At 42.5% G+C, this 24,393-nt stretch overlaps 1 protein-coding gene across 1 annotated transcript in view; it reads left to right on the top strand.

Annotated features, from left to right (window-relative positions):
- LOC148443257 (pulmonary surfactant-associated protein D-like) overlaps window positions 1-24,393 on the top strand; it is a 44,315-nt gene that overhangs the window by 14,787 nt on the left and 5,135 nt on the right. Inside the window, exons 2-5 of the mRNA XM_088463095.1 lie at window positions 3,455-3,544; window positions 4,207-4,242; window positions 8,742-8,774; window positions 12,972-13,058. Coding sequence (XP_088319221.1) covers window positions 3,455-3,544; window positions 4,207-4,242; window positions 8,742-8,774; window positions 12,972-13,058 — 246 coding nt within the window. The remainder of the gene's footprint in view (window positions 1-3,454; window positions 3,545-4,206; window positions 4,243-8,741; window positions 8,775-12,971; window positions 13,059-24,393) is intronic.

Below are 24,393 nucleotides of genomic sequence, written 5' to 3'. Positions count from 1 at the left end.
ATTTGAATATCCCCATTTTTTAAATAGGGACATAAAATAGTGTACCTGATAAAGGGCCATGGCCACATTGGGAAGGGCCAGGGAAGAATAGGGGAGGCCAGGAGATGCTGGTGATAAAAAAAAGAGGAAGCCACAAGTGTGAATGATAATAAGCAGGAAAATTGACAGGCCCAAACATCGCCTCCTGCCCTGCGGTGCCCTGTGCCATGGCAGTGGTCGCACTACCCTAGTTATGGCCCTGGTGCTGTCAGATGGTGTTTGTATTCCAGTTCACCGACAATCCCCGGTATAAAGTCAGTCTTTTTTTGTGTATCCTGTACTTCAAGAGATGTTGCAGCAGCAACAGGGGCGTAGAGAGCCCTGTCGGTTCCAGGTAAAGAGGGGGCATGGCCTAATCCCGGGAGGCGTGGCCACACCCCCTTGAGTAAAAAAAAATACAACACACTTTTGCAGCACCGCGAAGTGGCACTGCATGATGCAGAGGGAGGCGCTGTGAGCCCCTCAGCCCAGCGCAAAGCCAGGGGGGGCGCAATCAGTGTGATCGCTCCCCTCCACAGGCATAGGAGACTGCTGTGGCTGCTGAAGAATAAAAACAATATAGACGTGCAAAAACAAACAGACCACATGGGTCGCGTATTTTGATTTGATACAAAGGTATTAAATCACTTTTTATACTTGTGACTAAACAAATGTTTTACTATGACCCATATTTACATTTCTTGGGTGAGATAAATGAAAATATGGGTCATAGTAAAACACTCGGAAAAAGTTATTTAATATCTTTGTATCAAATCAAAATATCAGAGCCATGTGGTCTGTTTTTGCGCTTCTATAGATCATATAGATTTTAATTATGCTAATGATACAAGGAGGTATTTATACTTGTTAATTTGTATGGGAAATACTTATGAGAAAGCTGTCTAATGACAGGAAAACGGTTTAAGTACAATACCATACAATGCTGCTACAACATCTCCTGAAGTACGGGATACACCACCAGAGACTGACTTTATATTGGGGATTGTTGGTGAAGTGGAATACAAACACTGTCCGGCAGCGCACTTCCCCCAAGTGGGACTAATAACAGTGCACCTCCGATTAAATCTTCCCTGCCGCCAGACTGACATCAGATTGCTGGTGAGTTGGAATACAAACACCACCCGACAGCACACTTTCCCGGAGTGAGATATATTATACTGCACTACTGACTACACCAGCAGCGTTTTGAGAGACACTGCTCAGCAGCACATTACTCCTGAGTGGGAATACTTATTACATACCGCTGATGACATCCCTCAGTCCGTGAGAGTATAGCAATGCGCAGCCCACCTACACTTAGGGGCATATGTATGAAAGCTTGTGAGATAAAATTGTGAAATATATATCACCAACCAATCATCTCCAAACTATAATTTCTTAAACACAGCCTGCAAAATGTAAGTTAGAAGCTGATTGGTTGGTGATATATATCTCACAATTTTATTGCACATCAAGCTTTGATACATATGCCCCTAAAGATACAGAATTATCCACCTATGGAACTCCATTCTACAGTAGGGGACTGCATCTCACCAGAATATTTATTTACAGGTCAGCTAATACAACACGCATAGTGGACTCAGTTATTTACATCAGATGTCCTGATATAACCATCGGATTATATGAGGCATAAACCACACTGAACTCTTTGTGTGATCTCTGGTAACTATGCCGCCATCTACATTTGTAGCCAATTATCCATTCTATTCAAAATAGCAACTTTAAAATCACTTTGTGTTGAGATTGTAGCAAGTATATGGGTTTCGAAGATTTAGAATACCAATAAGTGTTCAAATTTAATATCTTGCTGTATAAGCATCTTTTTGAATTGATGTTTATTATGTATGTATTTTTAGTACAGTATGTGAATAATAAATAGGAAGATTTCATTTTTACTGGTAAACAACCTCACAACTCTTTAGTTTTTTCTCTAAGGATTTAGTTTATTCCAGTTTAACTGTGTAGAAATAGACTTTTAGCACCACTTCTGTGTTTTTTATTTTGACTTAGCAGACCATGACAGCACTATCACGTCATAGCAACTGCATCCACTGGTAATGGCCAGGGAAATATGTGTACTCCAGCTGAAACAAAGCACCAAACCTCCTGGCAGTAGATGGCAGTGACCATCTTATTGCCCAGCAGGATGGAGGAGAAGGAACTGAAGGGGAAACAAAGATGGCTGCCATCCCTAGGGAGAATTACCCTCCACAGTCCGGCAGTATCACTCCCAGAAATACCCCAGGTAAGAAGCAGGTGGCACTGCATCCCCAGTGGGGGGCACAGTAGTTAATTACTGTATGGAGTCCATAGGCAAATGCAAGGGGGGTTTCCGTCTGCCTGGAAACTCCCCCTCCCCAGCTCACACCATGACCACAATAGAAATAGTAATATAATAGAATTTTACTAGTGCTGCATGTTCTTCACAGTATCACGAATGAAATAATTAGCATCACCTGTGGATCTTTTAACATGTATCAGTCAGTAATAAATAACCTGTGCACAAACTAGGAGATCTGTAAAACATTAACTGTTAGGGATGTGCTGCTATAGAGCCCAATATGTACATATATGTCCAGGGCAGTGCAAGGTTATTCTGCTACTCCCAGACTCCCAGACTTGCTCTAATACTCTGGAATGGTGCCCACATCTAAAATAAAAACATTCAGCTCAGGATGGCCCTACTGCCGCATTTAATGGCTTACTGTGATCTCTGGTCCTGTATATGCTGGAATTATTACACACAATACACTTTGTATGATGCATATTAAGGCTGGTTAAGTGCTAATTCTGCCCTCTTCATGGACTGGCCACACTCTAAAATCAAGCATTTGGAAACCCCCCTCTAGAAATCCTGTGTTTGCCACTGGAGTCAGCCACAGGTGACTCCAGGAGCAGCTGTGTGGTTAAAGTCATAGCCTAGCATCCCTAGTGCACTGTGAGTAGCTTTTTGCTGCATCTGCGATGTGACTGAGACACAAAATGTAAAGAAAAAGGATGTACGCTACTTGTCTCTGAGTGTCTCTGACGCGCCGAACATCTCGTGCCATATGGTGCAAAGATGGTAGGTTTATTAAGACACATCTGTTGACCACTCAAACTAATTTCTTAAGCTTTTAAAGTTTTTTATACTGATAACTTGTAGAATGTGAAGCACCAATCAAATAACTGTTGAAAAAATATGCCACTGCAAAGCAATATTTATTTGGAGAAAATTGTGTATTAAACATTGCAATTTAGCAATTGTGTCACTTACCATTGAATAAATGTACATGTCCAGCAATATATTTTACTGCAGTTTATTGTTTCATATGTGTAGTACTGTATGTGTCTTTAAATTCATAGCCTATGAAATATAAATAAGATATACAATATATATGTATATTTAAAAATGAAAAAATATTTCCTTATTTAGGTCCCCCTGGTGTACCAGGAGTACCTGGTATAAGAGGTAGTAATGGACCACCAGGAAAAGTGGGACCTAATGGAAGTCCGGGGGATAAAGGTAATGGAGTCAATCTAAATAATGTAATCTCATTAATTAACTTCATAGAATAGCTGTTTCACTGGTTGTTATTTTCAGCATTTTGTGCCTATATATATATATATGGGTTAAATACTTCTTATGCAGGCATTATCTGTCACATTAAGGCAACATATCAAATATCAATACAGGTTGAGTCTCCGATATCCAAAATGCTTGGGACCAGGGGTATTTTGGATAACAGAATATTCCGTGTTTTGGAATATTTGCATATCATAATCAAATATCATGGGAATGGGACCCAAATATACACACAGAATGCATTTGTGTTGTATGCACCTTATTCACAAAGCCTGCAGGTAATTTTATACAATTTCAATAATTTTGTGGCTCAAACAAAGTTTGTGTACATACATAAAATTCAGTTATGTTTCATATACACCTTATACACAGAGCCTGAAGGTAATTTGCTACAACATTTTTAATAATTTGTGCCTTAGACAAAGTTTGTGTACATTGAACCATCAAAAATTAAAGGTTTCATTATCTCAGCCATGCTAAAAAAAAATCCGTATTTCGGAATATTTGGATATGGGAGACTCAGCCTGTACTATTACTATTTTTTACTAAATGTAATGTTCATCTCATATTCTCACTTTATCCAGGAACACCAGGTCAAAAAGGGGACAAAGGAGCAAGTGGAAATATTGGAGCACCAGGTAAACACAGTATATTCCAAATATTATTAATAGTAAACAAAATTTTTACTCTAAAGACAACAGTGGTGTCACTGGAGTAGATGACACCTAGAGCGTATAGTACAATTACGTGGCCGAAAAGGGGCATGACTGTGTGGGGAAGGGATGTGGCCTCACGACATTCTCCCCAGCCCCCCCAGGTTCATCATTCTGGGGGCATGCTCAGCACTCCAGGGGATGTCGGGCTGCCCCAAGAAACTCTTGACACTCTGGAAACAGCTCCCCCTCAGTAAATGAGAGCCTGGCCATTCACACTAATGTTACAGTGCCACTGTGAGTAGCTTTTTTCTGCGATGTGACTGAGACACAAAATTTAAAGAAAAAGGATGTACGCTACTTGCCTCTGAGTGTCTCTGACGCTCCGGACATCTCGTGGCTTACGGCGCAAAGATGGTAGGTGTATTAAGACACATCTGTTGACCACACTCAACAGATGAGGTCACTGAGGAGGAGCAGGCATTTTGGTGTGACACCCGGTGAGGTCTGCACCCCCTTAGTGACACCACTGAAAGATAGCAATTAATAACATAATGTTATCTTGTACAGTTGATAGTATAAATGAGGGTATATTATCAGTTTGCTGCTAGTTTTATTATGAATATAGATAATATTTTACTCCAGCATTAAAAGAAACCACCATAATTGACCAGAATATACAGACTTCCAAGCACTTTAAAAATCAGGTGTTTTATTTCTTCAAATATGTGCTGCTGTTTTGAGGATTATTCCTATGCATACAAGTAAAGTCGATAAAGGTTTGTTACTAAAGTTCAGTTAAATATGTATAAAATCTTTTATTCAATTTAAAGTTTCAACTAATATATTTTTATTTTGAAATTCTATTTTAGATACCCCGAGATTTACAAGTTATGGTCCATACACACGGTCAGATTTTTCCTTCAGATATGAACGATAACGATTAAAAAATCGTTCAGTCGTTCATATCTGAAGGAAAATCGTTCATATCTGACATGCCTGAACGATGGACGATCAACGATGCGCGTTCCCGATGGTCAGATAACGATTTCTGACATCTGATGTGTTTGCAGTCAGACTTGGACGATTCCATTCATTTTAATGCAGTTAAAAATCTTTCAATCGTTCAAATCGTTCAAAACTTTGGTAAAATCGTTCAAATCGTTTAATCGTTCATCTGACAAATCTGACAAGTCTGACAAATCTTACCGTGTGTATGCTCCATAAGTTGCTCAGATGTAAACAATAATAAAAAACATATTTAATATTCTCAAGTGAACATTAACTTTGCAAACTTGGGCCCTCATTCAGAGCCGTACGCTCTGAGCAGAGCGCACGCTCTGAATGAGGGCCGGTCTCCATGAAAATGGAGCGTCCTCCTGGACGCTCGTATAGCTGTGGGTCACCACCCACAGGCTATACGAGCGTGCAGTTTGATGGCCGCGATGGTCGTGACCATCGCGACCATCGAAACTGCGAGCCGGAGCCTGCGGTTGAGGTTTTCAACCGCAAGCTCTGGAGTGATTTTGGCTCTATCAGAGCCAAAATCACTCCCACTGACATCACTAGTGATGTCAGTGGGCCGGCTTTTGACGGGAGGCGTTCCCATGGGAACGCCCCCGTCAGGGAGGCACGCCTACCAAAGGGGGCGTGCTGTCAATCAACATTGACAGCACGCCCCCTTTGATCGGACACAATGAGCGAAGGACTTTCCTTCGCTCGTCGCGACTGGCGCATGCGCACGATGGAGCTCCCTCCGTCGTGCGCATGCTCAGTCCAGAACATCGACCCACTTGCGAGCGGACAGCCGCTCGCGAGTGGGTCTGAATCAGGCCCTTGGTTCAAAACACAGCCTACTATATAATTTCACCTTACCCTATTATCTTGCTATTAATACTGTAAATTCTAAAATAAAGAAATAACAGAGCTGTCCTCAGTGCCATGCACATATCATAGACCAGTGGTTCTCAAACTCGGTCCTCAGGACCCCACACAGTTCATGTTTTACAGGTCACCTAGATGTTGCACACGTGTATTCATAATTACCAACACATTTTAAAAGTTCCACCAAAGGAGCTAATTACTTCACTTGTGATTCTGTGAGGAGACCTGGAAAACATGCACTGTTTGGGGTTCTGAGGACCGAGTTTGAGAACCTGTGGCATATATGATGCACAATCTTCCTCAAATATTTTTCCAAATTAGACAAGTTTTGAATTCCAGCATGTCAGGTTTTAAATCACTTTCAAAAACTCTGCAGCTGATTTTGTAATCAAGAATTGCTTAGCTAGATACACCCTGCCAGATCATTTTATTTAGTCTGTTTAGAGCAGGGGTAGCCAACCATGGTCCTCAAGAGCTACCAACAGTGCATGTTTTCCAGGTCTCCTCATAGAATCACAAGTGAAATTATTAGCTCCACCTGTGGATCTTTTCAAATGTATTAGTGAGTAATGACTACACCTGAGCACTAGCTAGGTGGTCTGGAAAACGTGAACTGTTAGTAGCTCTCGAGGACCGAGGTTGGCTACCCCTTGGTTTAGAGAGTACATTGTCTTTGTTTATATTTTAATATCATACTCAGTAGAATGCCAATTATCTGAACTACAATTATGGAAATTTACAATTATTCTAACACAATCTTTGGGATGAAAATATAAAAATTTATGGCATATTAGCCTATAAATACTAAATTATATTATAAAATTACAAACAAACACAACACGCATAGTTAAAAGATTATCCAAATAAATGGAGTCTCTGAACTACCCTTGGTTCTAAGGTCCTGATTCAGAGGCGCTCGCTCTGAATCAGGGCACATTTTTTTTATAAAAAAATCTGTCTCCAGGCCACTCACAGCTTGTGCCGGCGGCCTGCTATGGTCACGATTATCGCGACCATCGGGCTTGCGGCGAGACCCTTGTGGTAGGGTCTTGTCCACCACAAGCCCTAGTGAACTTCCTGCTCTAATAGAGCAGGAAGTTCACTACTGACATCACGTGTGATGTCAGTAGGGCCACCCACAAGTGGCAGGCATTCCTTCAGGCATTTGTGCAGCCACCCCCCCCCCAACCCGCCTACAAAACGGGACGAGCTGTCGATCAACATCGACAGCCACCCCGTTTTGCTGCGAGCCCCGAGCGAGTGAAGTGCGTGCGCACAGCCCAACCATCGACCCGCTTGCTTGAATCAGGCCCTAAGTTCTGAAAATCAGCTTACTATTGAGATGCACAATGATCAATCCAAAATTAATGAGGGCAACCAATAGGTTAATAACTTCTGGCTCATATTCTATAAATTTGATAATATCAACTTAATATATAAAAAAAGTTTATTTGTTGGCAAAAGCGACAGAGCGACAAATCTTATATAAAAAAATGTATTGGTCTGTTTGTTTGTTTGCCTTTTTAATTATACATTTGGACTCCTGTGTACCAGTTGGGATGAAACCAACACAAGGTCGTCCAGCTGGATCCTGGCCAGATTTTAAAAGGGTTAGAGTATCGGTTGGACCTCCCATTGGTGTACACTGGTTAGAACTTTGACTCGGGGAGCACAGTTCTGCACATTCCACTGGATGGATTTTGATATAAACTTCACAGAGTGGTAACATTGGATCCAAGAAGACATACTGAGGGATTGAGGTCCCGAAAGGACCTCCCATTGGTGTATGCTGGCCAGAACTTTTACTCGGGTAACCTGTTCTGGACCTTCCACTGGATGGATTTGGATGGAACTTCACAGAGAGGTGGCAATTGGTCTGGGATGTCTAATTGAGTGGTTGGGGTCCTGGTCAGACCTCACGGCAGAGTTCACCAGGAAAGCTTTGACCCAGGGAGCCAGTTCTGGGCCTTCTACTGGATGGATTTAGATGACATCACATAATAAAATGTAATAACTTGTAAATACAAACCTGCATCAATTGGGATGAAGTCAACACAATGTGGTCCAGTTGGATTCTGGACAGGTTTTAGGGGAGTTAGAGTCCCCTAAAACTGAGCCTTTCGATGGATGGATTTGGATGAAAACTTCAAAGAGTGGTAACACTGGATCCCAGATGACATGCTAGGGGGTTGAGGACCTGGACGAACATCCCATTGCTGTATGCTTGCCAGAACTTTGACCCTGTGAGCCTGTTCTGGGCCTTCCACCACATGGATTTTAATGAAAATTCACAAAGAAGTGCCAATTGGTCGCGGATGCCTAATGGGATGGATAGGGTTCCGGTAAGTTCTCACAGCGGAGTGCATTGGGCAGAACTTTAACCCGGGGAGCCTATTCTGGGCCTTCCACTGGATGGATTTGGATAACATCATACAACAAACCTAATAGCTTGAAGATTTAAACCTGAGCAACGCTGGGAACTTCAGCTAGTATTAGATATATTCACATTAGAATACTTCACCCTGTTGCCCTGTGTTAGATTTTTTTGTCATATGTAAATGTACAGTATATTGAACTGGTATATATGCTTTATTTTCCAGGAATACCAGGTCAAGACAATGCTGGAGAGTCAGGTGTGTACAGTAATAATTGTAGTCATAATAATAAAATAATACTATGTCTTGTATATGCATATTCTTTTTAACAGAATGAAAGCAAAAACATTTGATAATTGAAATAAAGCCAGACCCAGTTTTCAGTTGCTGATACGAAAATTAATGTTTCTGCAAAGCATGTATGGTTTATTTCATCCTGAAAACTTCAATATTTACTCATTTAAAATGAGACCATGGTACAGTATATAATTGTACATGTGTATGTTCTAATCCATATGAGTAGATGCCAATGTGCATATTAGAGATGTGCTTGTTCAGTTTACTGATATACAAATACACCCAAACTTGGGGGTTCCAAGTAGAACAGAGTGCCTGTTCAGAATCACTTTGGGGTAACAAGTAGAACAAAGTCCTGACTCTGATCTTCTCGCAATCGGGACTCGGATTTAAAAAAATGGATCTTGCATGTTATGGATTGCATTTAAGTCCTGCTCTCGTGATATCTATAAGGTGGTTGGAAATTACTGGAAATTTATTTGTTGATGTTAATAAAAATAAAGGAATAAAACCAGGTAAAAATGTAGTTAATTTTATAAAAATGAATACCAAAACCGAATCAAAGCCAAAACACTTGAGGGTTTTTTTTTGCCAAAACCAGAACACAATGATTTAAAACCAAAACCCGGGGGTCTGAACACATCTCTAGTGCATATCTAGAAAACACAGTGGTCTGCACACACCTCTAGGGCATATATAGCTGCTTTCCAATGTACAGTGCGGAAAGTATTCACAACGTGTCACTTTTTCAACAGTTTGTTATGTTACAGCTTTATTCCAAAATAGAATAAATTCATTTTTGTCCTCAAAATTCTACACACAATACTCCATAATGACAATGTGTAAAAAGTTTTTTGCGATTTTTACAAATCTTAATAAAAAAAAAAACTAAGAAATCACATGTATATAAGTATTCACAACCTTAACTCAATACTATGTTGATGCACCTTTGGCAGTAATTACAGCCTCAAGTCATTTTGAATATGATGCCACAAGCTTGGCACACCTATCTTCGGGCAGTTTTGCCCATTCCTCTTTGCAGCACCTCTCAAACTCCATCAGGTTGGATGGGAAACGTCGGTGCACAGCCATTTTCAGATCTCTCAGTTCAATTGGATTCAAGTGTGGGCTCTGGCTGGGCCACTCAAGGACATTCACAGAGTTGTCCTGAAGCCACTCCTTTGATATCTTGGCTGTGTGCTTAGGGTCATTGTCCTGCTGAAAGATAAACAGTCGCCCTAGTCTGAGGTCAAGAGCGCTCTGGAGCAGGTTTTCATCCAGGATGTCTCTACATTGCTGCATTCATCTTTCCCTGTATCCTGACTAGTCTCCCAGTTCCTGCCACTGAAAAACATCCACACAGAATGATGCTGCCACCACCATGCTTCACTGTAGGGATGGTATTGGCCTGGTGATGAGCGGTGCCTGGTTTCCTCCAAACATAACGCCTGGCATTCACGCCAAAGAGTTCAATCTTTGTCTCATCATGGTCTGAGAGTCTTTCAGGTGTATTTTGGCAAACTCCAGGCAGGCTGCAATGTGCTTTTTACTAAGTGGCTGCCGTCTGGCCTCTCTACCATACAGACCTGATTGGTGGATTGCTGCAGAGATGGTTGTCTTTCTGGAAGGTTCTCCTCTCTCCACAGATGAATTCTGTAGCTCTGACAGAGTGACTATCGGGTTGTTGGTCACCTCGCTGACTAGGGCCCTTCTCCCCCGATCGCTCAGTTTACGCGGCCGGCCAACTCTAGGAAGAGTCCTGGTGGCTCTGAACTTCTTCCATTTATGGATGATGGAGGCCACTGTGCTCATTGGGACCTTCAAAGCAGCAGACATTTTTCTGTACCGTTCCCCAGATTTGTGCCTCAAGACAATCCTGTCTTGGAGGTCTACAGACAATTCCTTGGACTTCATGCTTGGTTTGTGCTCTGACATGCACTGTCAAGTGTGGGACCTTTATATAGACAGGTGTATGCCTTTCAAAATCATGTCCATTCAACTGAATTTACCACAGGTGGACTCCAATTAAGCTTTAGGAACATCTCAAGGATGATCAGTGGAAACAGGATGCACCTGAGCTTAATTTTGAGCTTCATGGCAAAGACCGTGAATACTTATATATATGTGATTTCTTAGTGTTTTTGTTTTTTGTTTTTTTAAATTTGCAAAAATCGCAAAAATTTTTTTACACGTTGTCATTATGGGGTATTGTGTGTAGAATTTTGAGGACAAAAATGAATTTATTCCATTTTGGAATAAGGCTGTAACATAACAAAATGTGGAAAAAGTGATGCATTGTGAATACGTTCCGGATGCACTGTATATGTATTGCACTTTGACAATGAATCTATTTGCATGATTCCTGATGCTTATGGATACCCTGAGAGCACTGTTGTGATTGCCTAATTGTAAAGCAACTTTATGTTTCTATTTACACTCATTTAACAGAATATGCAACTGCATTTGGTACTATTTTCTATTGGTAGTAATTATTAATTTGCTTTTTTTCCTATAGATCTTGAAACAAGTTGATTAAATGCGCATGATTTTTTCTATTCTTTAAAATTTACTTTCATCTTTGCCTCAAAAAGGGAAATTCAATTAGCTATGAGGTTCCTTCAAAATCTCAGACGCTAATGTAATGGGGTTATCCAGGAAGAAATTCTTGCTCTGCCTTGTTTGCACCCTAAGAGTTGCTAGCAAAAAGAAACAAGGTTTTCCCTCTCATGCTTAATCGCAATGTGAGCAGCAGTACAAGATAAATGGTTCCTATGAAACCTCAAACGTAATTGAATCTCCTCCAAATACTCCTTCCCATCATTATGTATCGCCATCCCCAGAGACACATTAAACAGAGCATCAGGGAAGGTATTTGGTGATTATGGCTCCTGAATGAGTAAGTAACATGGAATAAGACATTGAGGGCCTAATTATTGGGAATCTATCGGGAATCTGCAAGTGTGCAGGACCCATTCTGCGAGTGTGCAGAATGGGTCCTGCTAAGATGCACGCATGCCCTTGAATGCCTCTGCCTTATTGACAGCCAGAGGCATTTAAGGGGTGGTACAGGGATGGGGGAGGCAAGCATTCCTGGAAATGGGCGTATCCGCCCCATTTTCCGGAAATTGCCAGCCCAGGGACTACGTGGACGTACACAGTCTGCTGGGCTCGCAAGCAGTGGCGTCACAAGGAGGTGCGGGGGGTGCGGCCCACACCCGGGTGTCACTCGACGAAGGGTGACTCCAAGTTGCAGACTCCCCTTTAGTGACAGGAGCCGAGTGCTGTACAGTAGCACTGAGTGCAGCACTTGGCTCCTGACATTGTAAGGAAGCCGGCACTGCCACAAGGCACCTTCTGCACCCCCCGCAGTAACAAGAATGGGACCACCGAGGTTTGGGCCTTGAGGCTACACCCTGTCCTGCGAGGGCATGCCCCTTTTCGCAGCATGTAGCTCCGCCGCACGCACAGCGTCCCACCCCGCATCAGGTGACACCTCGGGGAGGGACACCACTGCTCGCAAGGCAGCCAGCCTGAGTAAGTGGAAGCTTACTCAGCTGGTCGACCGCCCGGCGCCATCCACCATCACAACCATCGACCACCGAAGGTCGCGATAGTGATCCCAGTCTGCGACCTCCGTCACAGTGCTGGGATCGCAAATGCAGCAAGGGGTGTCATACAACTTCTGCTGCATTTGCATTATTGCAAGGATCGCAATTGCAACGCTGTCTGCATGCAGCTTTGCAATTGCGATTCTTGTTGAATCAGGCCCTGAGTTCACTAAATACAAGTTGAGGGTGTAGCCATAAGTGCACCATAAGGTAATAACGTGTGTCTCAGTAAATTAACCTCACAGAAACTTTTAAATCTGAGTAGAAAATTTTAAATAGACAATTGTATTGTCAAAAATTAATCATTTTGTTTTAATACTGCAAGGCAGCCCAGCTTATTTTTTTTTATTTAAAATTAATTTAAACACCACATCAAAAATGTATGTAAATTATTTTTCAAAATGTTTAAAGCATTTGTAATACTATAAATTGACACAATAATATAAGGTGCTTTAATTATTACAATAATGTTACCCTATGTATGCATAGCTAATCATAGTTGAAATGAAACAAAAGCTAGACTAATTTAGGGATGTCTTCACTTTTACAGAAGTACTTGCAAATATACAACAAAAGCTCGCATCTGTTGAACAGCAATTACGTAATGTGCAGTCCAACATGGCTGTACAGAAAAAAGGTTTGTATGATCCTCATAAAAGTATTGGTAAGCTTATTTCATTACTTTAATTGAAATTGAAAGTAATTTAAAAGTAGTAGGTCTGTAGTAATTAATAACAATTGAATGGAATTCACAATACAAAAGAACCTACTGCTTATATAACACAAAATGAGGATACACAAACCTATAGATACAAGTTATTGCAAAATAATGTGCTATATTTGAATACCTCATTGTTATTTGGCATGCCTCTATACAAAGCTTGTCAAATAAGAATGATCAGAAAAAGTCTGAATAGCTTTAATAGTGAAACCTAAAATAAAATCTGAATAAAACCAACAATGCATTTCCCTTCCCCAATGAACATGAAGGAGAAAATACAGAAAATATACAATAGTGTAATATTAAAAACTAAGATCCACCTCTGTGGGTCACTATAGAAACAAGTGTAAAGGATCACCTCAATTAACCTTGCAGTTACTGTTATAGGCTACAATGTAGTGGTACCCACCACAGACTTCAATGGCGCTTTCCCACCATTAAAGTCTATGGGGGAAAGTGTGACAGACAGGCTGACCACTCATATCCAATCAGCGGGCAGTTCCTACGGAGGCGCCCACTGATTGGCTGGTGGCTCCTGTAATGACAGGAGTCACGCAGGTCCCTGTCATTCATGTGAAGGAAGTGTATGTGTAAGTGGGGAAGGCTTGATGGGACTTCTACTGCAGTTCTCCATTAAAAATACTATATATATTATTAAATCTAATTTTTCACCAACACATTTACACAATCAACCTGGCACCCACCGGCCAGGGAAGCCAGAGATATATCCCTGAGCTATCAGCCCAGGCCTGGAGTACCCTGGAGAACCTTTATTGGGGGGTCCCCACCTACCCCTGGATCCCCAGCCTGGGCAACCTAGCAGTCAGGTATAATGCTGTAGTTTGGGGACAAAGCAGCCTTCACGGATCTGATTTGTGAAGGCATCAGTATAACACTAGTCACATTTAAAGGGGTCAGAGTTTACATAGAGAAAGCTCGCACAGACTTGCATAATGTAAAAGCCTTAAACTCACAAGTTCACAGGCTATTACATATGGTGAGTTGTGGAACAAACTCGTACCTTTAAATGTGCGAGTACAGTAGGATGGAGCTTGTCCCACAGGGAGAACTTGTACCCTATTACTTTTACCCCCTGTCTAATAACATTTTGTTTGCTCAATTTATTTTCAATATAGGATACTGCAAAGATCTTAGCATTAAGAATATCCTTTATTATGGATAACTGAGACCTTTATTATATATGTTATAGTGCATATTTGTATACCGTCATGAATACCTTGTCCAAACAATATAGGTTAATTTCCTGTATTTTTGTGTCCATAAAGGTACTCATCTTATTTTTCACTTTAGTAAAATAAAAGTTACATTTTATACTTCTAAAAGTGCACCACAAAAGAGTCTGCTTTCTATTACTCTATATTATATACATATTGAGCCTGATTCAGAGTCCCACATCCACTAATCTCTTACAGAAGAGGAAACATTGGTCACACATCGAATCTCTGAGCAACCCTCAGAATGTTGGAACCACCTAATGCTGGGCATACACTATACAGTTATCTGCCAGATATCAGTCCAATCTGGCTGGCTGAAATGAAAATCTGGGAGCAAATGACAATCAACCATATGATCTTAAACACTGAAAAATGGCCAAAAATGTTTGGTCAAATTGGTTAAATACGTTTGATTTAACCAATTTGTCTGAGAATTACCATTTTTGTCTGCTTTCCAGTGTATGTCGGCAAATGGTAGATTGCCGTTTGCTCCCATACATTACCAGATTTCCATTGCAACCAGCCAGATTGGACAGATATCTGACAGATAATTGTATAGTGTATGCTCAGCATAGGACGCCGGGGCTCCTCCAGCTGCATACGAAGTTGCAATTCTAATGAAATCTTACAATTGGCTCAAGTTTAGTTTTTTGAAAATCTCACCTTCTGTCATAAATCAACAGTCAGGAGGTGACAAATTTGGCTAAGTTGCAAATGTGCTGAGTGGAGAAATGAGTAGACTGTCCATTGGAGGAATATCAGGCTTCAAATGAGTCACCTGTGATTAATCAAATCATACTGTACATACATTTTCTGCAGTGAGCCACCTCAGGAAGAATTGCATTTTCTGTAGATGTATCCCTCCAGTTCGGTTTCCAAATGACTATCAGCATAACAATGACACAATAATTCTAATAACTGTACAACTTACCAGCTTCAAATATGCAAAGCCCTCACACTGATCACTAAATATTATCTTGTACTTTAGAAAAAGATCATAACATCTAATTTTGCTGGGGTTTTGCAATTATACCTGTATTTCACTTGGATTCAGTTTATGAAAATGGGAGGAATCATAAAGCTCATGCAGTATTTAGGGTACTATTTATATGTGTTTGTGTGTGTACTATGCTACATTGCAAATTGACTAGTGGTAGCCAATAAGATTTACATTATTTTAAAGACTGTTAAATGTTAAAATTATAATTTTACCTCCTTAATATTGACCCAAAACTTAATTTTTTGTAGAGAATGAGGAGATAAAATTAGAAAACAAGCTGACTTACTTTCTATAACCTAATTGCCATATGTTACATGGTGCCAGATCTTAATGTCAAGTGGCACTGGTATGCTGGGGCTGCAGCAGTCCCGCTGTGGGCAGGTGCCCACCAGCACCTAACGCAGTAATGTTCTTTTGGCCAGCGGACTTCTCCTCTTCTTGCTGTTCCCAATGGATGTCACAGAGTGGCTACAGCTTTACTAGAGATGAGTGCACTACTACTCTGTATAAAGTTCAAAGGGGAAGTTAGGCCAAAAGCATGGTGTCACGCTGGTGTCATATTTGAACTCTTCCCTATAAAAGGAACACAATTCAGTGCTTAGTAATTGTTCCCAGTGAATTCCCTGTACTAGGTGATTCCTGGTTCTTACCTTAGGTATTCTATTTGACCTGATTCTGCTTAACCCCTGTTACTGCTCTTAGTGATTGCTGGTATTGACATCAGCTATTCCTATAACCTGATTCTACTTGCTTCCTGGTACCACATTACCTGCCTGGTTCTGATCTTTTCCAGACAACTATGCTCCAGTACATTCCACTGTGACTAGCCTTTCCCTATCTCAGTTCCTTTCTACCAACAGCTCAAACATTGGAACCCAGACTAAGGGCAGTGACCCACGTATTGGGTGCAGCAAAGTCCAAATCCCCTTGCAGGGTCCCTGGTGAATGGCACTGATATATTAGACTTGCGCCACAGTTCTGGGTATACGCCAACTCCAAGTGTACGGTCAGCATCCAAACTGTCCACCAAAGAGTTGTGAAAGTATACTCTGGCCCAAAAAATTGATGCTGCTGGTAATCTATCAACAAATTAACTCCTGGAACACCTGTTTAATAGAGTAGAAAAACAAAAGCACAACCAGACACCCAAAACATGCAGTGTCTGCAGACTCTCATGTTGACATGTGCGCAGTGCCTATTCAAGTTGCAGGAGCTTCATCTCAGCTGTGGAATTCCTAACCTCTTGATGTTTGATGGGGCACCCAAAAGTTGTTTGGGTTTCCTGAACCAGTGCGCAATACAATTTAAGATTGAAGGTAGTAACTTTCCATCTGAAAGAACAAAGGTGGCCTATATAATATCCTTATTGTCAGTACACAATCTTGGCATGGGCTTCCCCCCTATGGGAAAGCAAAGAGCCTCTCGTGCACAGTTTTGCAAACTTTTTGGATGTCTTTAATGTTTTTGATAAGTCCACATGGGTGACATTTGCAGCTTCCGCCATTCTGCGCGTGAAACAGGGAATCTAATCTGTAGGCCACTCTTCAATAAATTTCAGGACTCTTGCATCCTTAATTGGAATAATGAAGCATTGGTTACCACCTTCTGGCAAGGGTTATCAGAACAAGTCACGGGCAAGCTGGCATCAAGGGAACTGCTATCATTCTTGGATGTATTACTATCCCTCTGTGTTAAAGTGGATATTCACCATATGGAGAAAGCTTAAGAAATACAACAGTCTTGATGTTCCAATTCAAAGTTGGCTCCTTAGTTTTTAGTACCCCTTATACCTACTGAAGAACCTATACAAGTGGGGAAATCACGACTCCCTCCTGAGGAGAAAGGAGGTTCAGAAAAAAGCTTTCCTTGTATTGTATGGACCCAGGGCATCTTCTCATCAGTTGTCCCAAGCATCCAGGTAACATAAAAAACAGAGGTGGGCAGATTATTCAGTTCAATACCCCCCAAAAGAGGATGTCTCAATACAATTTTCTATTGAAGTATCCTTATTGCTAAATAAATATAAACCTTTCTGGTTTCTGGTGCCAGTGGGAACTTCATCACACCTAGGAAAGTTCAAGAGCTTGGAATTCCACCTGTATCTCTGTGTATAATCAGAGTGGATGGGAACAAATTTCCTATGACTACCATTCATTATGTAACTTAGAGGTTGACCATGCAGGTTGGTGCTTTCTTTTTATGTGCTTCCATAGGCTGAGAGTCCAATAATTTGGGGTCTTCCATGGCTATGCCTACATGCTCCCATTCTAGATTGGAGTACACCCCATATGCTGACTTGGGGACCTTGCTGCTATCAGGGGTGTTTTCCAACAATTATTTCTCCACATTGTTTCAATCAAAGTGTTACCATCTCTCAAGTCGACTCTCCGTCCTTCCATAATGTATTCAGAAAGCACTTCCTATTAAATGGAAATGTGATTGTCACATCGATTCTTTACCTGAAAAATGCCTCCTTGAGGAAGAGATTTTACCCCTGTAACTCCCTGAGACTCAGGTGGTTTCAGAGTATATATGGGAAAACCTTGTACAAGGGTTCATCAGGGAGTCAAAGTCAAAAATGGGAGCTGCCTCTTTTTTGTTGAAATGGACATGGATCTTAGACCCTGCCTCATTATACATCTATACCCCTGATACGTGAGATTTTTCATCAGTTTAAGAGGGTTAATTTTTTTTTTTTAAATTAGCCCTACATGAGGCTTACAATTTATTTAGAATCAGGTCAGGAGACTAATGACATGGACCCTACAATTTATTCAGAATCCGGTAAGGAGACCAATTAATGACTACTTATAACACCCATGATGGATACTACAAGTATATGGTCATGCCATTTGGGTTAAGTAATGTACTAGCTGTTTTTAAAAAATACAAGAACATCATATTTCAAGACCTCTTACATAAATATGTAGTGGTCTATCTGGACAATGTTCTGTTCTTTTCTAAAGGTAACGCATCCCACTGCAAACATGTGGGTGAAGTCTTAACCTATCTATGAGCTAACCAGCTATATTGTAAGTTGGATAAATGTATTTTTTAAACAGCAGGAGATCACATTCTTGGGGTACATCATCTTGGGTTCCAGTCTATTGATGGACCCAGAGAAGTTCACCATTGCCAATTGGCTCCATCCTACAAGATTAACAGCAATTCACCATTTTCTGTGGTTTTGCAACTTCAATAGACAGTTCATCAGGAACTACTCATCTGTAGTGGCACACATTACTGCATTTACCAGGAAGGTCCAAAATACCAGGGTTTGGCCTCCCAAAGCTGAAGCATTCTCCCATTTGAAACAGCGTTTCACTTCAGCATCCAATCTTAGGCAACCTATAGTAACCATGATCAGACTTTTATTTTGGAAATTGATGACTGTAGAGTTTGAATAGGGGCAGTTCTCTCAGAAAGACACAGCAGGGAAGTAGTAATCCTATGGCTTCTTTTCACACTAATTTTCATTTCCTGAGAATAACTATGCTGTGGGGGACAAGAAGCTGTTAGCAATCAAACTGGCCTTGCAGGAAGGGCGGAGGGAGCAAAGTTTCCAATAATGGTCGTCAGAGACCATAAAACTTAGTTGTACCTCCAAACAGTGTGAAAAAAATATACCTAGCAAGAAGAATATAAGTTGGGCACTGTAATAGTGTGTTGTGTAAAGAAGCTACCACAAAAGTGATAGTCCCACAAATTATATACAAAAAAAAAGAAATAGGTAGTGCTAATAAAGAATATTTAACAATTCTGTAGCATAAAACCAATAATTACTATTATTTAATACACATGAAAAGCCAATACAATAATATGTAGCATATTTTGAAATGCAACAGCATAAAAAGAATCTCATGAAAACAATATACATCAATGTTGCAGATAAGTATCGGAAATCATGAGACCACTTGATAAAAAAATCATCTGCTAACTGCAGTATGTCACAAACCATGCTAGAGACCTCCGTCAGAGACCCCTGCATCTTCCCATGCGCTGGTGTCATCGCGGCTTGCTGAGTCGCCGGCCACTGCTTTCAGAGGAATCCAGAGTGCGGCCTATGCCAGAAGGTGGTTCCTTGCATCCATGCTGTTGCCTAACAGTTCCTGCTGCCTCTCCATGCACTTCCTGTGCTTCTGCATGCCAGATATCCAGATCATGGGCGCGGCCATCTTAGATCAGGTCAGGTGATCCAACCAGTGGCGTCACAAGGAGGGTGCGGGGGGTGCGGGCCGCTCCGGGTGTCACCCTCCAAGGGGGTGACACCAAAAGCCACACACTCATGTCTGCAGCTCGCACTCCCCCCTGCCACCGAAACACCCATGCCCGCACCCGATGCACCCCCTGCCGCCACCATACTACCGGCATTATATGCCAGTCGGAGAGGGAGAGGGGGGAGGGCGGACCCCGCCGGGTGAAACAAAGAGGTGGTCAGGGAGGAAGTTTGCCTATAACCTTGGAGTAGGAGCTCCCAAGCTCCGCCTACCTGCTTTACAATGCACAGGCATCCGGCAGGTGACTGGTCAAGTGAGCGTTCCGTGACGTGATGATGTCACGGCACCCGCGGTCTTTGTGTGCCTGACTGACTGTGTGAAGAGCCAGAACGCCGAGGGGGGGCTGCATTATCTGGAGGATGTCTCTATTGACGGACACTGACAAACAGCTGCCTGCCACTGATGAAGAGGAGAGCAGAGGCGATCAGTCAGCTTTAAGAACTGCTTAAAGCTGTAAGGTAAGTAATTAGTTTTTACAGCTGCAGGAGAGGGTGGGGGTAAGGGTGGGGGTCCCCGACTCATTCAGCCAGCTCTCACAGAAAGCCAAGGAGGTGCACACTAGCTGGGCTAGGAGATTGCTCGACATGTACATCCAGGTGCTGAGGGACAAGTGGAGGCTACAACTCATGCCGGATAAGATAGCTCTAGTGAAATGGCCTGGGTCTCCCAGCAGGAAGGAGGTACTGCCCCAGCTGCAATTTACCCTTACCCCCTCCATACCCATAACACTGCCTGCCCCTAACCCCCTCCTTGACCAGTAGTTTCCCAGCTGCTATCTATAACCCCCTCACTGCCCCAGCTGCTATATATCCTAACCCCATTCTTGCCTCCAGTACTCCAACTGCTATCTACCCTTATTCCTTTTTCCTACCCCAACTGCCATTATCCCAATCTAGCCCCTCCCTGCCCCAACTGCTCCCTTTCTTAGCCCCCAGCTCTACCCCAACTGCTGCATGCCCTTAACCGCCCCTATCCCAATTGCTACCTGACCCCAATCCTAGCAGTGTCACAAACCCCCTCTCCGACTCCAGCACTGCACCTGTTGACTATTTGAGATCAAGGCAATGTATTTTAAGCATTTTCTGTACTGAAAATATGAGTGTGACTACATGTGAAAGGCATGTTGGGTGTTCTGATGCTATGTGGGGAGGCATACTGTAAGGGGAGCTCAAAGCATAATTTGTGATGGCACCCAGAAACAGTTGAGTAGGAGCCCAATATATTAAAGTGAGGGGTTCTTGGGACCCACAATTTTTTGTCACTTAGGGCTATCACAGTATTATATATATTTTTTTCTTCTGAAAGACTAAATGTACAGATTTCAGATATTTATCTCTTAAAAAAGAGTTTCATGGGTAAATCCTAATTGGCACTTAAGGGGCATATGAGGTGGGTCTGATGACGAGGGAAGATTTTATTTGGCACTGAAGGGGCATGTGGGGGAGTCTGTTTGGCAATTAAGGGGCATGTGAGGTTGGTCTGATGACATGGGAAGATGTAATTGGCACTGCATTGAGTCTGCTGGAATGTGGGGGGTCTGTTTGTCACTTAAGGAACAAGTGAGGGTGGTCTTAAATCCTGGAATCCCGCCGATCCCGGGAATGGCCATCCTACCAGATGTCTAGTTTTGCCTATGAGGAGGAGCACAGTGTGACTGCTGGACTGGTAAGGGGGGAGAGTTTGTTTTGGTGGAGGGAGGGGGGGTGTCACCATGCGTTACAGCACCGGGTGACACCAACCCTAGTGACGCCTCTGGATCCAACCCCATCCAGTCAGCAGCGCTCTCCAGTGACTCCAGCCAATCACCATCCGGCCAGGGGTATAAAAGCCCATCCCTGACTCTGTCTCATTGCCAGTACAATAGTGCTCTTGCTGTAGCCAGGCCTATGCTTCTGAGCCCTGCTGTTTCCAGTTCCAGTTCACCTGTGAATCTGTTCCTGTGTACTCCAGCCGGGAGTACTCCTGCCCAATCCAGCACACTCCATCCTGGAGTTCTATTCCAAGTGCTCACCCAATCCAGCACACTCCATCCCAGAGTTCTATTCCAAGTGCTCACCAAATCCAGCACACTCCATCCCGGAGTTCTATTCAAAGTGCTTTCCCAATCCTGCATACTCCATCCAGGAGATATATTCTACTCTGCTACAGTATTCAACTCAGTATTCAACTCATCTACAAGTTCTACAGTATTTAACCCTGCAATTCTCCTCCACAGTACCCCCTGAACCTCAGAGACTTTTGTGCTTGTTTTAAGTATCTGCAGTTGTGCATCTCTGCACCAAGGACTTTATTTACCATCACTCAGTTAGTCCTCTTTCATCTGTATGCTAAAGAATTACATTAAACCATCTAAATTCAAACTCCCTTCTGATCCAGGTGTCTCTGTCACTCAACCCAGCTTGGGTCCACCCCTTCCAATTTCCCAGCCCGTGAAAGTTTGTACTGGCCCCAAAGATTCATCTGGTACTCAGAGCCCTGGGCCAGTATATATCCAAGATCTACTAAATTGCCTGGGTAGACAGGAGTCTGCACAAGTGCAGCTGATGCAATATATTCAAGATATATATACTCGTTTGGATAATGTTCAAGCTCTCCTTTCAGGAAGATCTCCAGTCCAGTAATTCTACTCCTGCAACCACTCCCACAGTGGTCTCTCCACCAGTGTCTCATCTTCAGCTACCACTTCCTAATAAATTTGATGGGAACCCACAGCTCTGTCGAGGTTTTTTAAATCAATGTGAGATTCACTTCGAGCTACTGGCTACTAGCTTCCCTACTTCCAGGACTCAAGTAGCATACATCATATCACTCCTGACCGGTCAAGCTCTGGACTGGGTCTCTCCCCTCTTGGAGAAAGCTGACCCAATTCTTTCCAACTATACTGAGTTTGTGACCACCTTTAGAAGAATCTTTGACGAACCGGGTAGAACGACTTCTGCGTCTAACGATGTTTTACGTCTCCGTTAAGGAAGCAGGACGGTCAGCCAATATGTGATTCTATTTCACACAATAGTTTCTGAGATAACCTGGAATGAGGATGCCTTAGTCGCAGCCTTTTGGAATGGATTATCTGATAGGATTAAGGATGACCTAGCCTCCCGTGAATGCCCTCATCATTGGACGCCCTGATTTCTTTATGTAATAAAGTTGACCTGCGTCATAGAGAGCAAGCCATGGAAAGAAATCGGTTCGACTGCACTAAAGGTCATTCTGTTCCTCGAGTTACTTCACTCTCTACTCCTCCTGATGAGCCTATGCAAGTAAATCGTTCCCGACTCTCTGCTGATGAATGTCAAAGGAGATGACTGGAAAATCTTTGCCTATACTGTGCTTCCTTGCACCACTACCTTAAGTCTTGTCCGTCCCATCTGGGAAATGCTCCCTCCTAACCTATGACAGAGGGGTTAGGTTAGGAGAATCTATGGAATCACACAAGGAAACCGATCTTACTCTCATTGCCTTGTTGGAAGTGAACCAGGTCTACCTAAGTGTTCTTGCCTTGCTTGACTCAGGAGCAGCTGGGAATTTCCTCACTTCGGACTTCATTCACAGACATCACATATCCACCGAATGGCTATCTCAACCAGTGTCCTTAACTGCTATAGACGGTAGTTGAATCATTGGTGGGAGAATTACACATCGCACCCAACCTTTAAAGCTCAAAGTTGGGGCGCTTCACATGGAAACCTTATCTTTCCTTGTCATTCCTAAAGCCTCTCATGAAATGATCCTCGGCCTACCATGACTTCAAAGACATAATCCCCGTATCGATTGGACGTCCTTGCAGATAGTCTCATGGAGTTCATTTTGTTTTCAGAACTCTCTTCCTCAAATAGTTCCTATACGAAACTCCTGTGTGAAATCTCTAGAAGGTCTTCCTGAGAATTATCAAGACTTCTCTGATGTCTTCAGTAAATAAGGAGCTGACACCCTTCCTCCTCATTGTGAATGGGACTGTCCTATAGATTTAATCCCAGGGAAAACTCCACCACATGGATGAGGTTATCCCCTCTCGTTACCTGAGACCCAGTCTATGTCCGAGTATATAACAGAAAACTTGGAGAATGGGTTTATTCGCCCCTCCAGCTTGCCCGCAGGAGCAGGTTTCTTTTTTGTTAAGAAAAAAGATGGTGGCCTCCGTCCCTGCATTGACTATAGTGGACTTAACGATATTACCATCAAGAACTGTTATCCGCTTCCACTCATTACAGAACTGTTCGACAGAGTGAAAGGTGTGTCTGTTTTCGCCAAGCTTGACCTAAGGGGTGCATATAATCTGATCCGTATATGTGAAGGAGATGAGTGGAAGACTGCTTTTAACACCAGGGATGGGCACTATGAATATCTAGTGATGCCCTTCGGCCTCAGCAATGCCCCGGCAGACTTCCAATACTTTGTACACGAGATTTTCTGAGATCTTCTATATAAGTCAGTCGTAGTATACTGGATCCACAGAAGCTGCAAGCCGTTCTTGACTGGTCTCTACCTACTACATTGAAATCCATTCAGCAGTTCCTAGGATTTGCCAACTACTACCGCAAGTTCATCAAGGGATTCTCTTTGCTTGGTGCTCCCATTACAGTTCTCACTCGTAAAGGTGCTAACCCCAGTGTTTGGTCTCCTGAGGCTACTTTGGCTTTCCACCAGCTGAAACAAGCCTTCATCTCTGTGCCAGTTTTAAGACAGCCTGACGTAACCCGTCCTTTCGTCCTCAAAGTAGATGCCTCTATGGAAGTGGT

The sequence above is a fragment of the Taudactylus pleione genome, unplaced genomic scaffold, assembly GCF_031769625.1.
Source record: "Taudactylus pleione unplaced genomic scaffold, aTauple2 ptg001314l, whole genome shotgun sequence".
Lineage (NCBI taxonomy): Eukaryota > Metazoa > Chordata > Amphibia > Anura > Myobatrachidae > Taudactylus > Taudactylus pleione.
The sequence above is the reverse complement of the archived record's forward strand: the minus strand, read 5'-3'. Positions and strand labels throughout refer to the sequence as shown.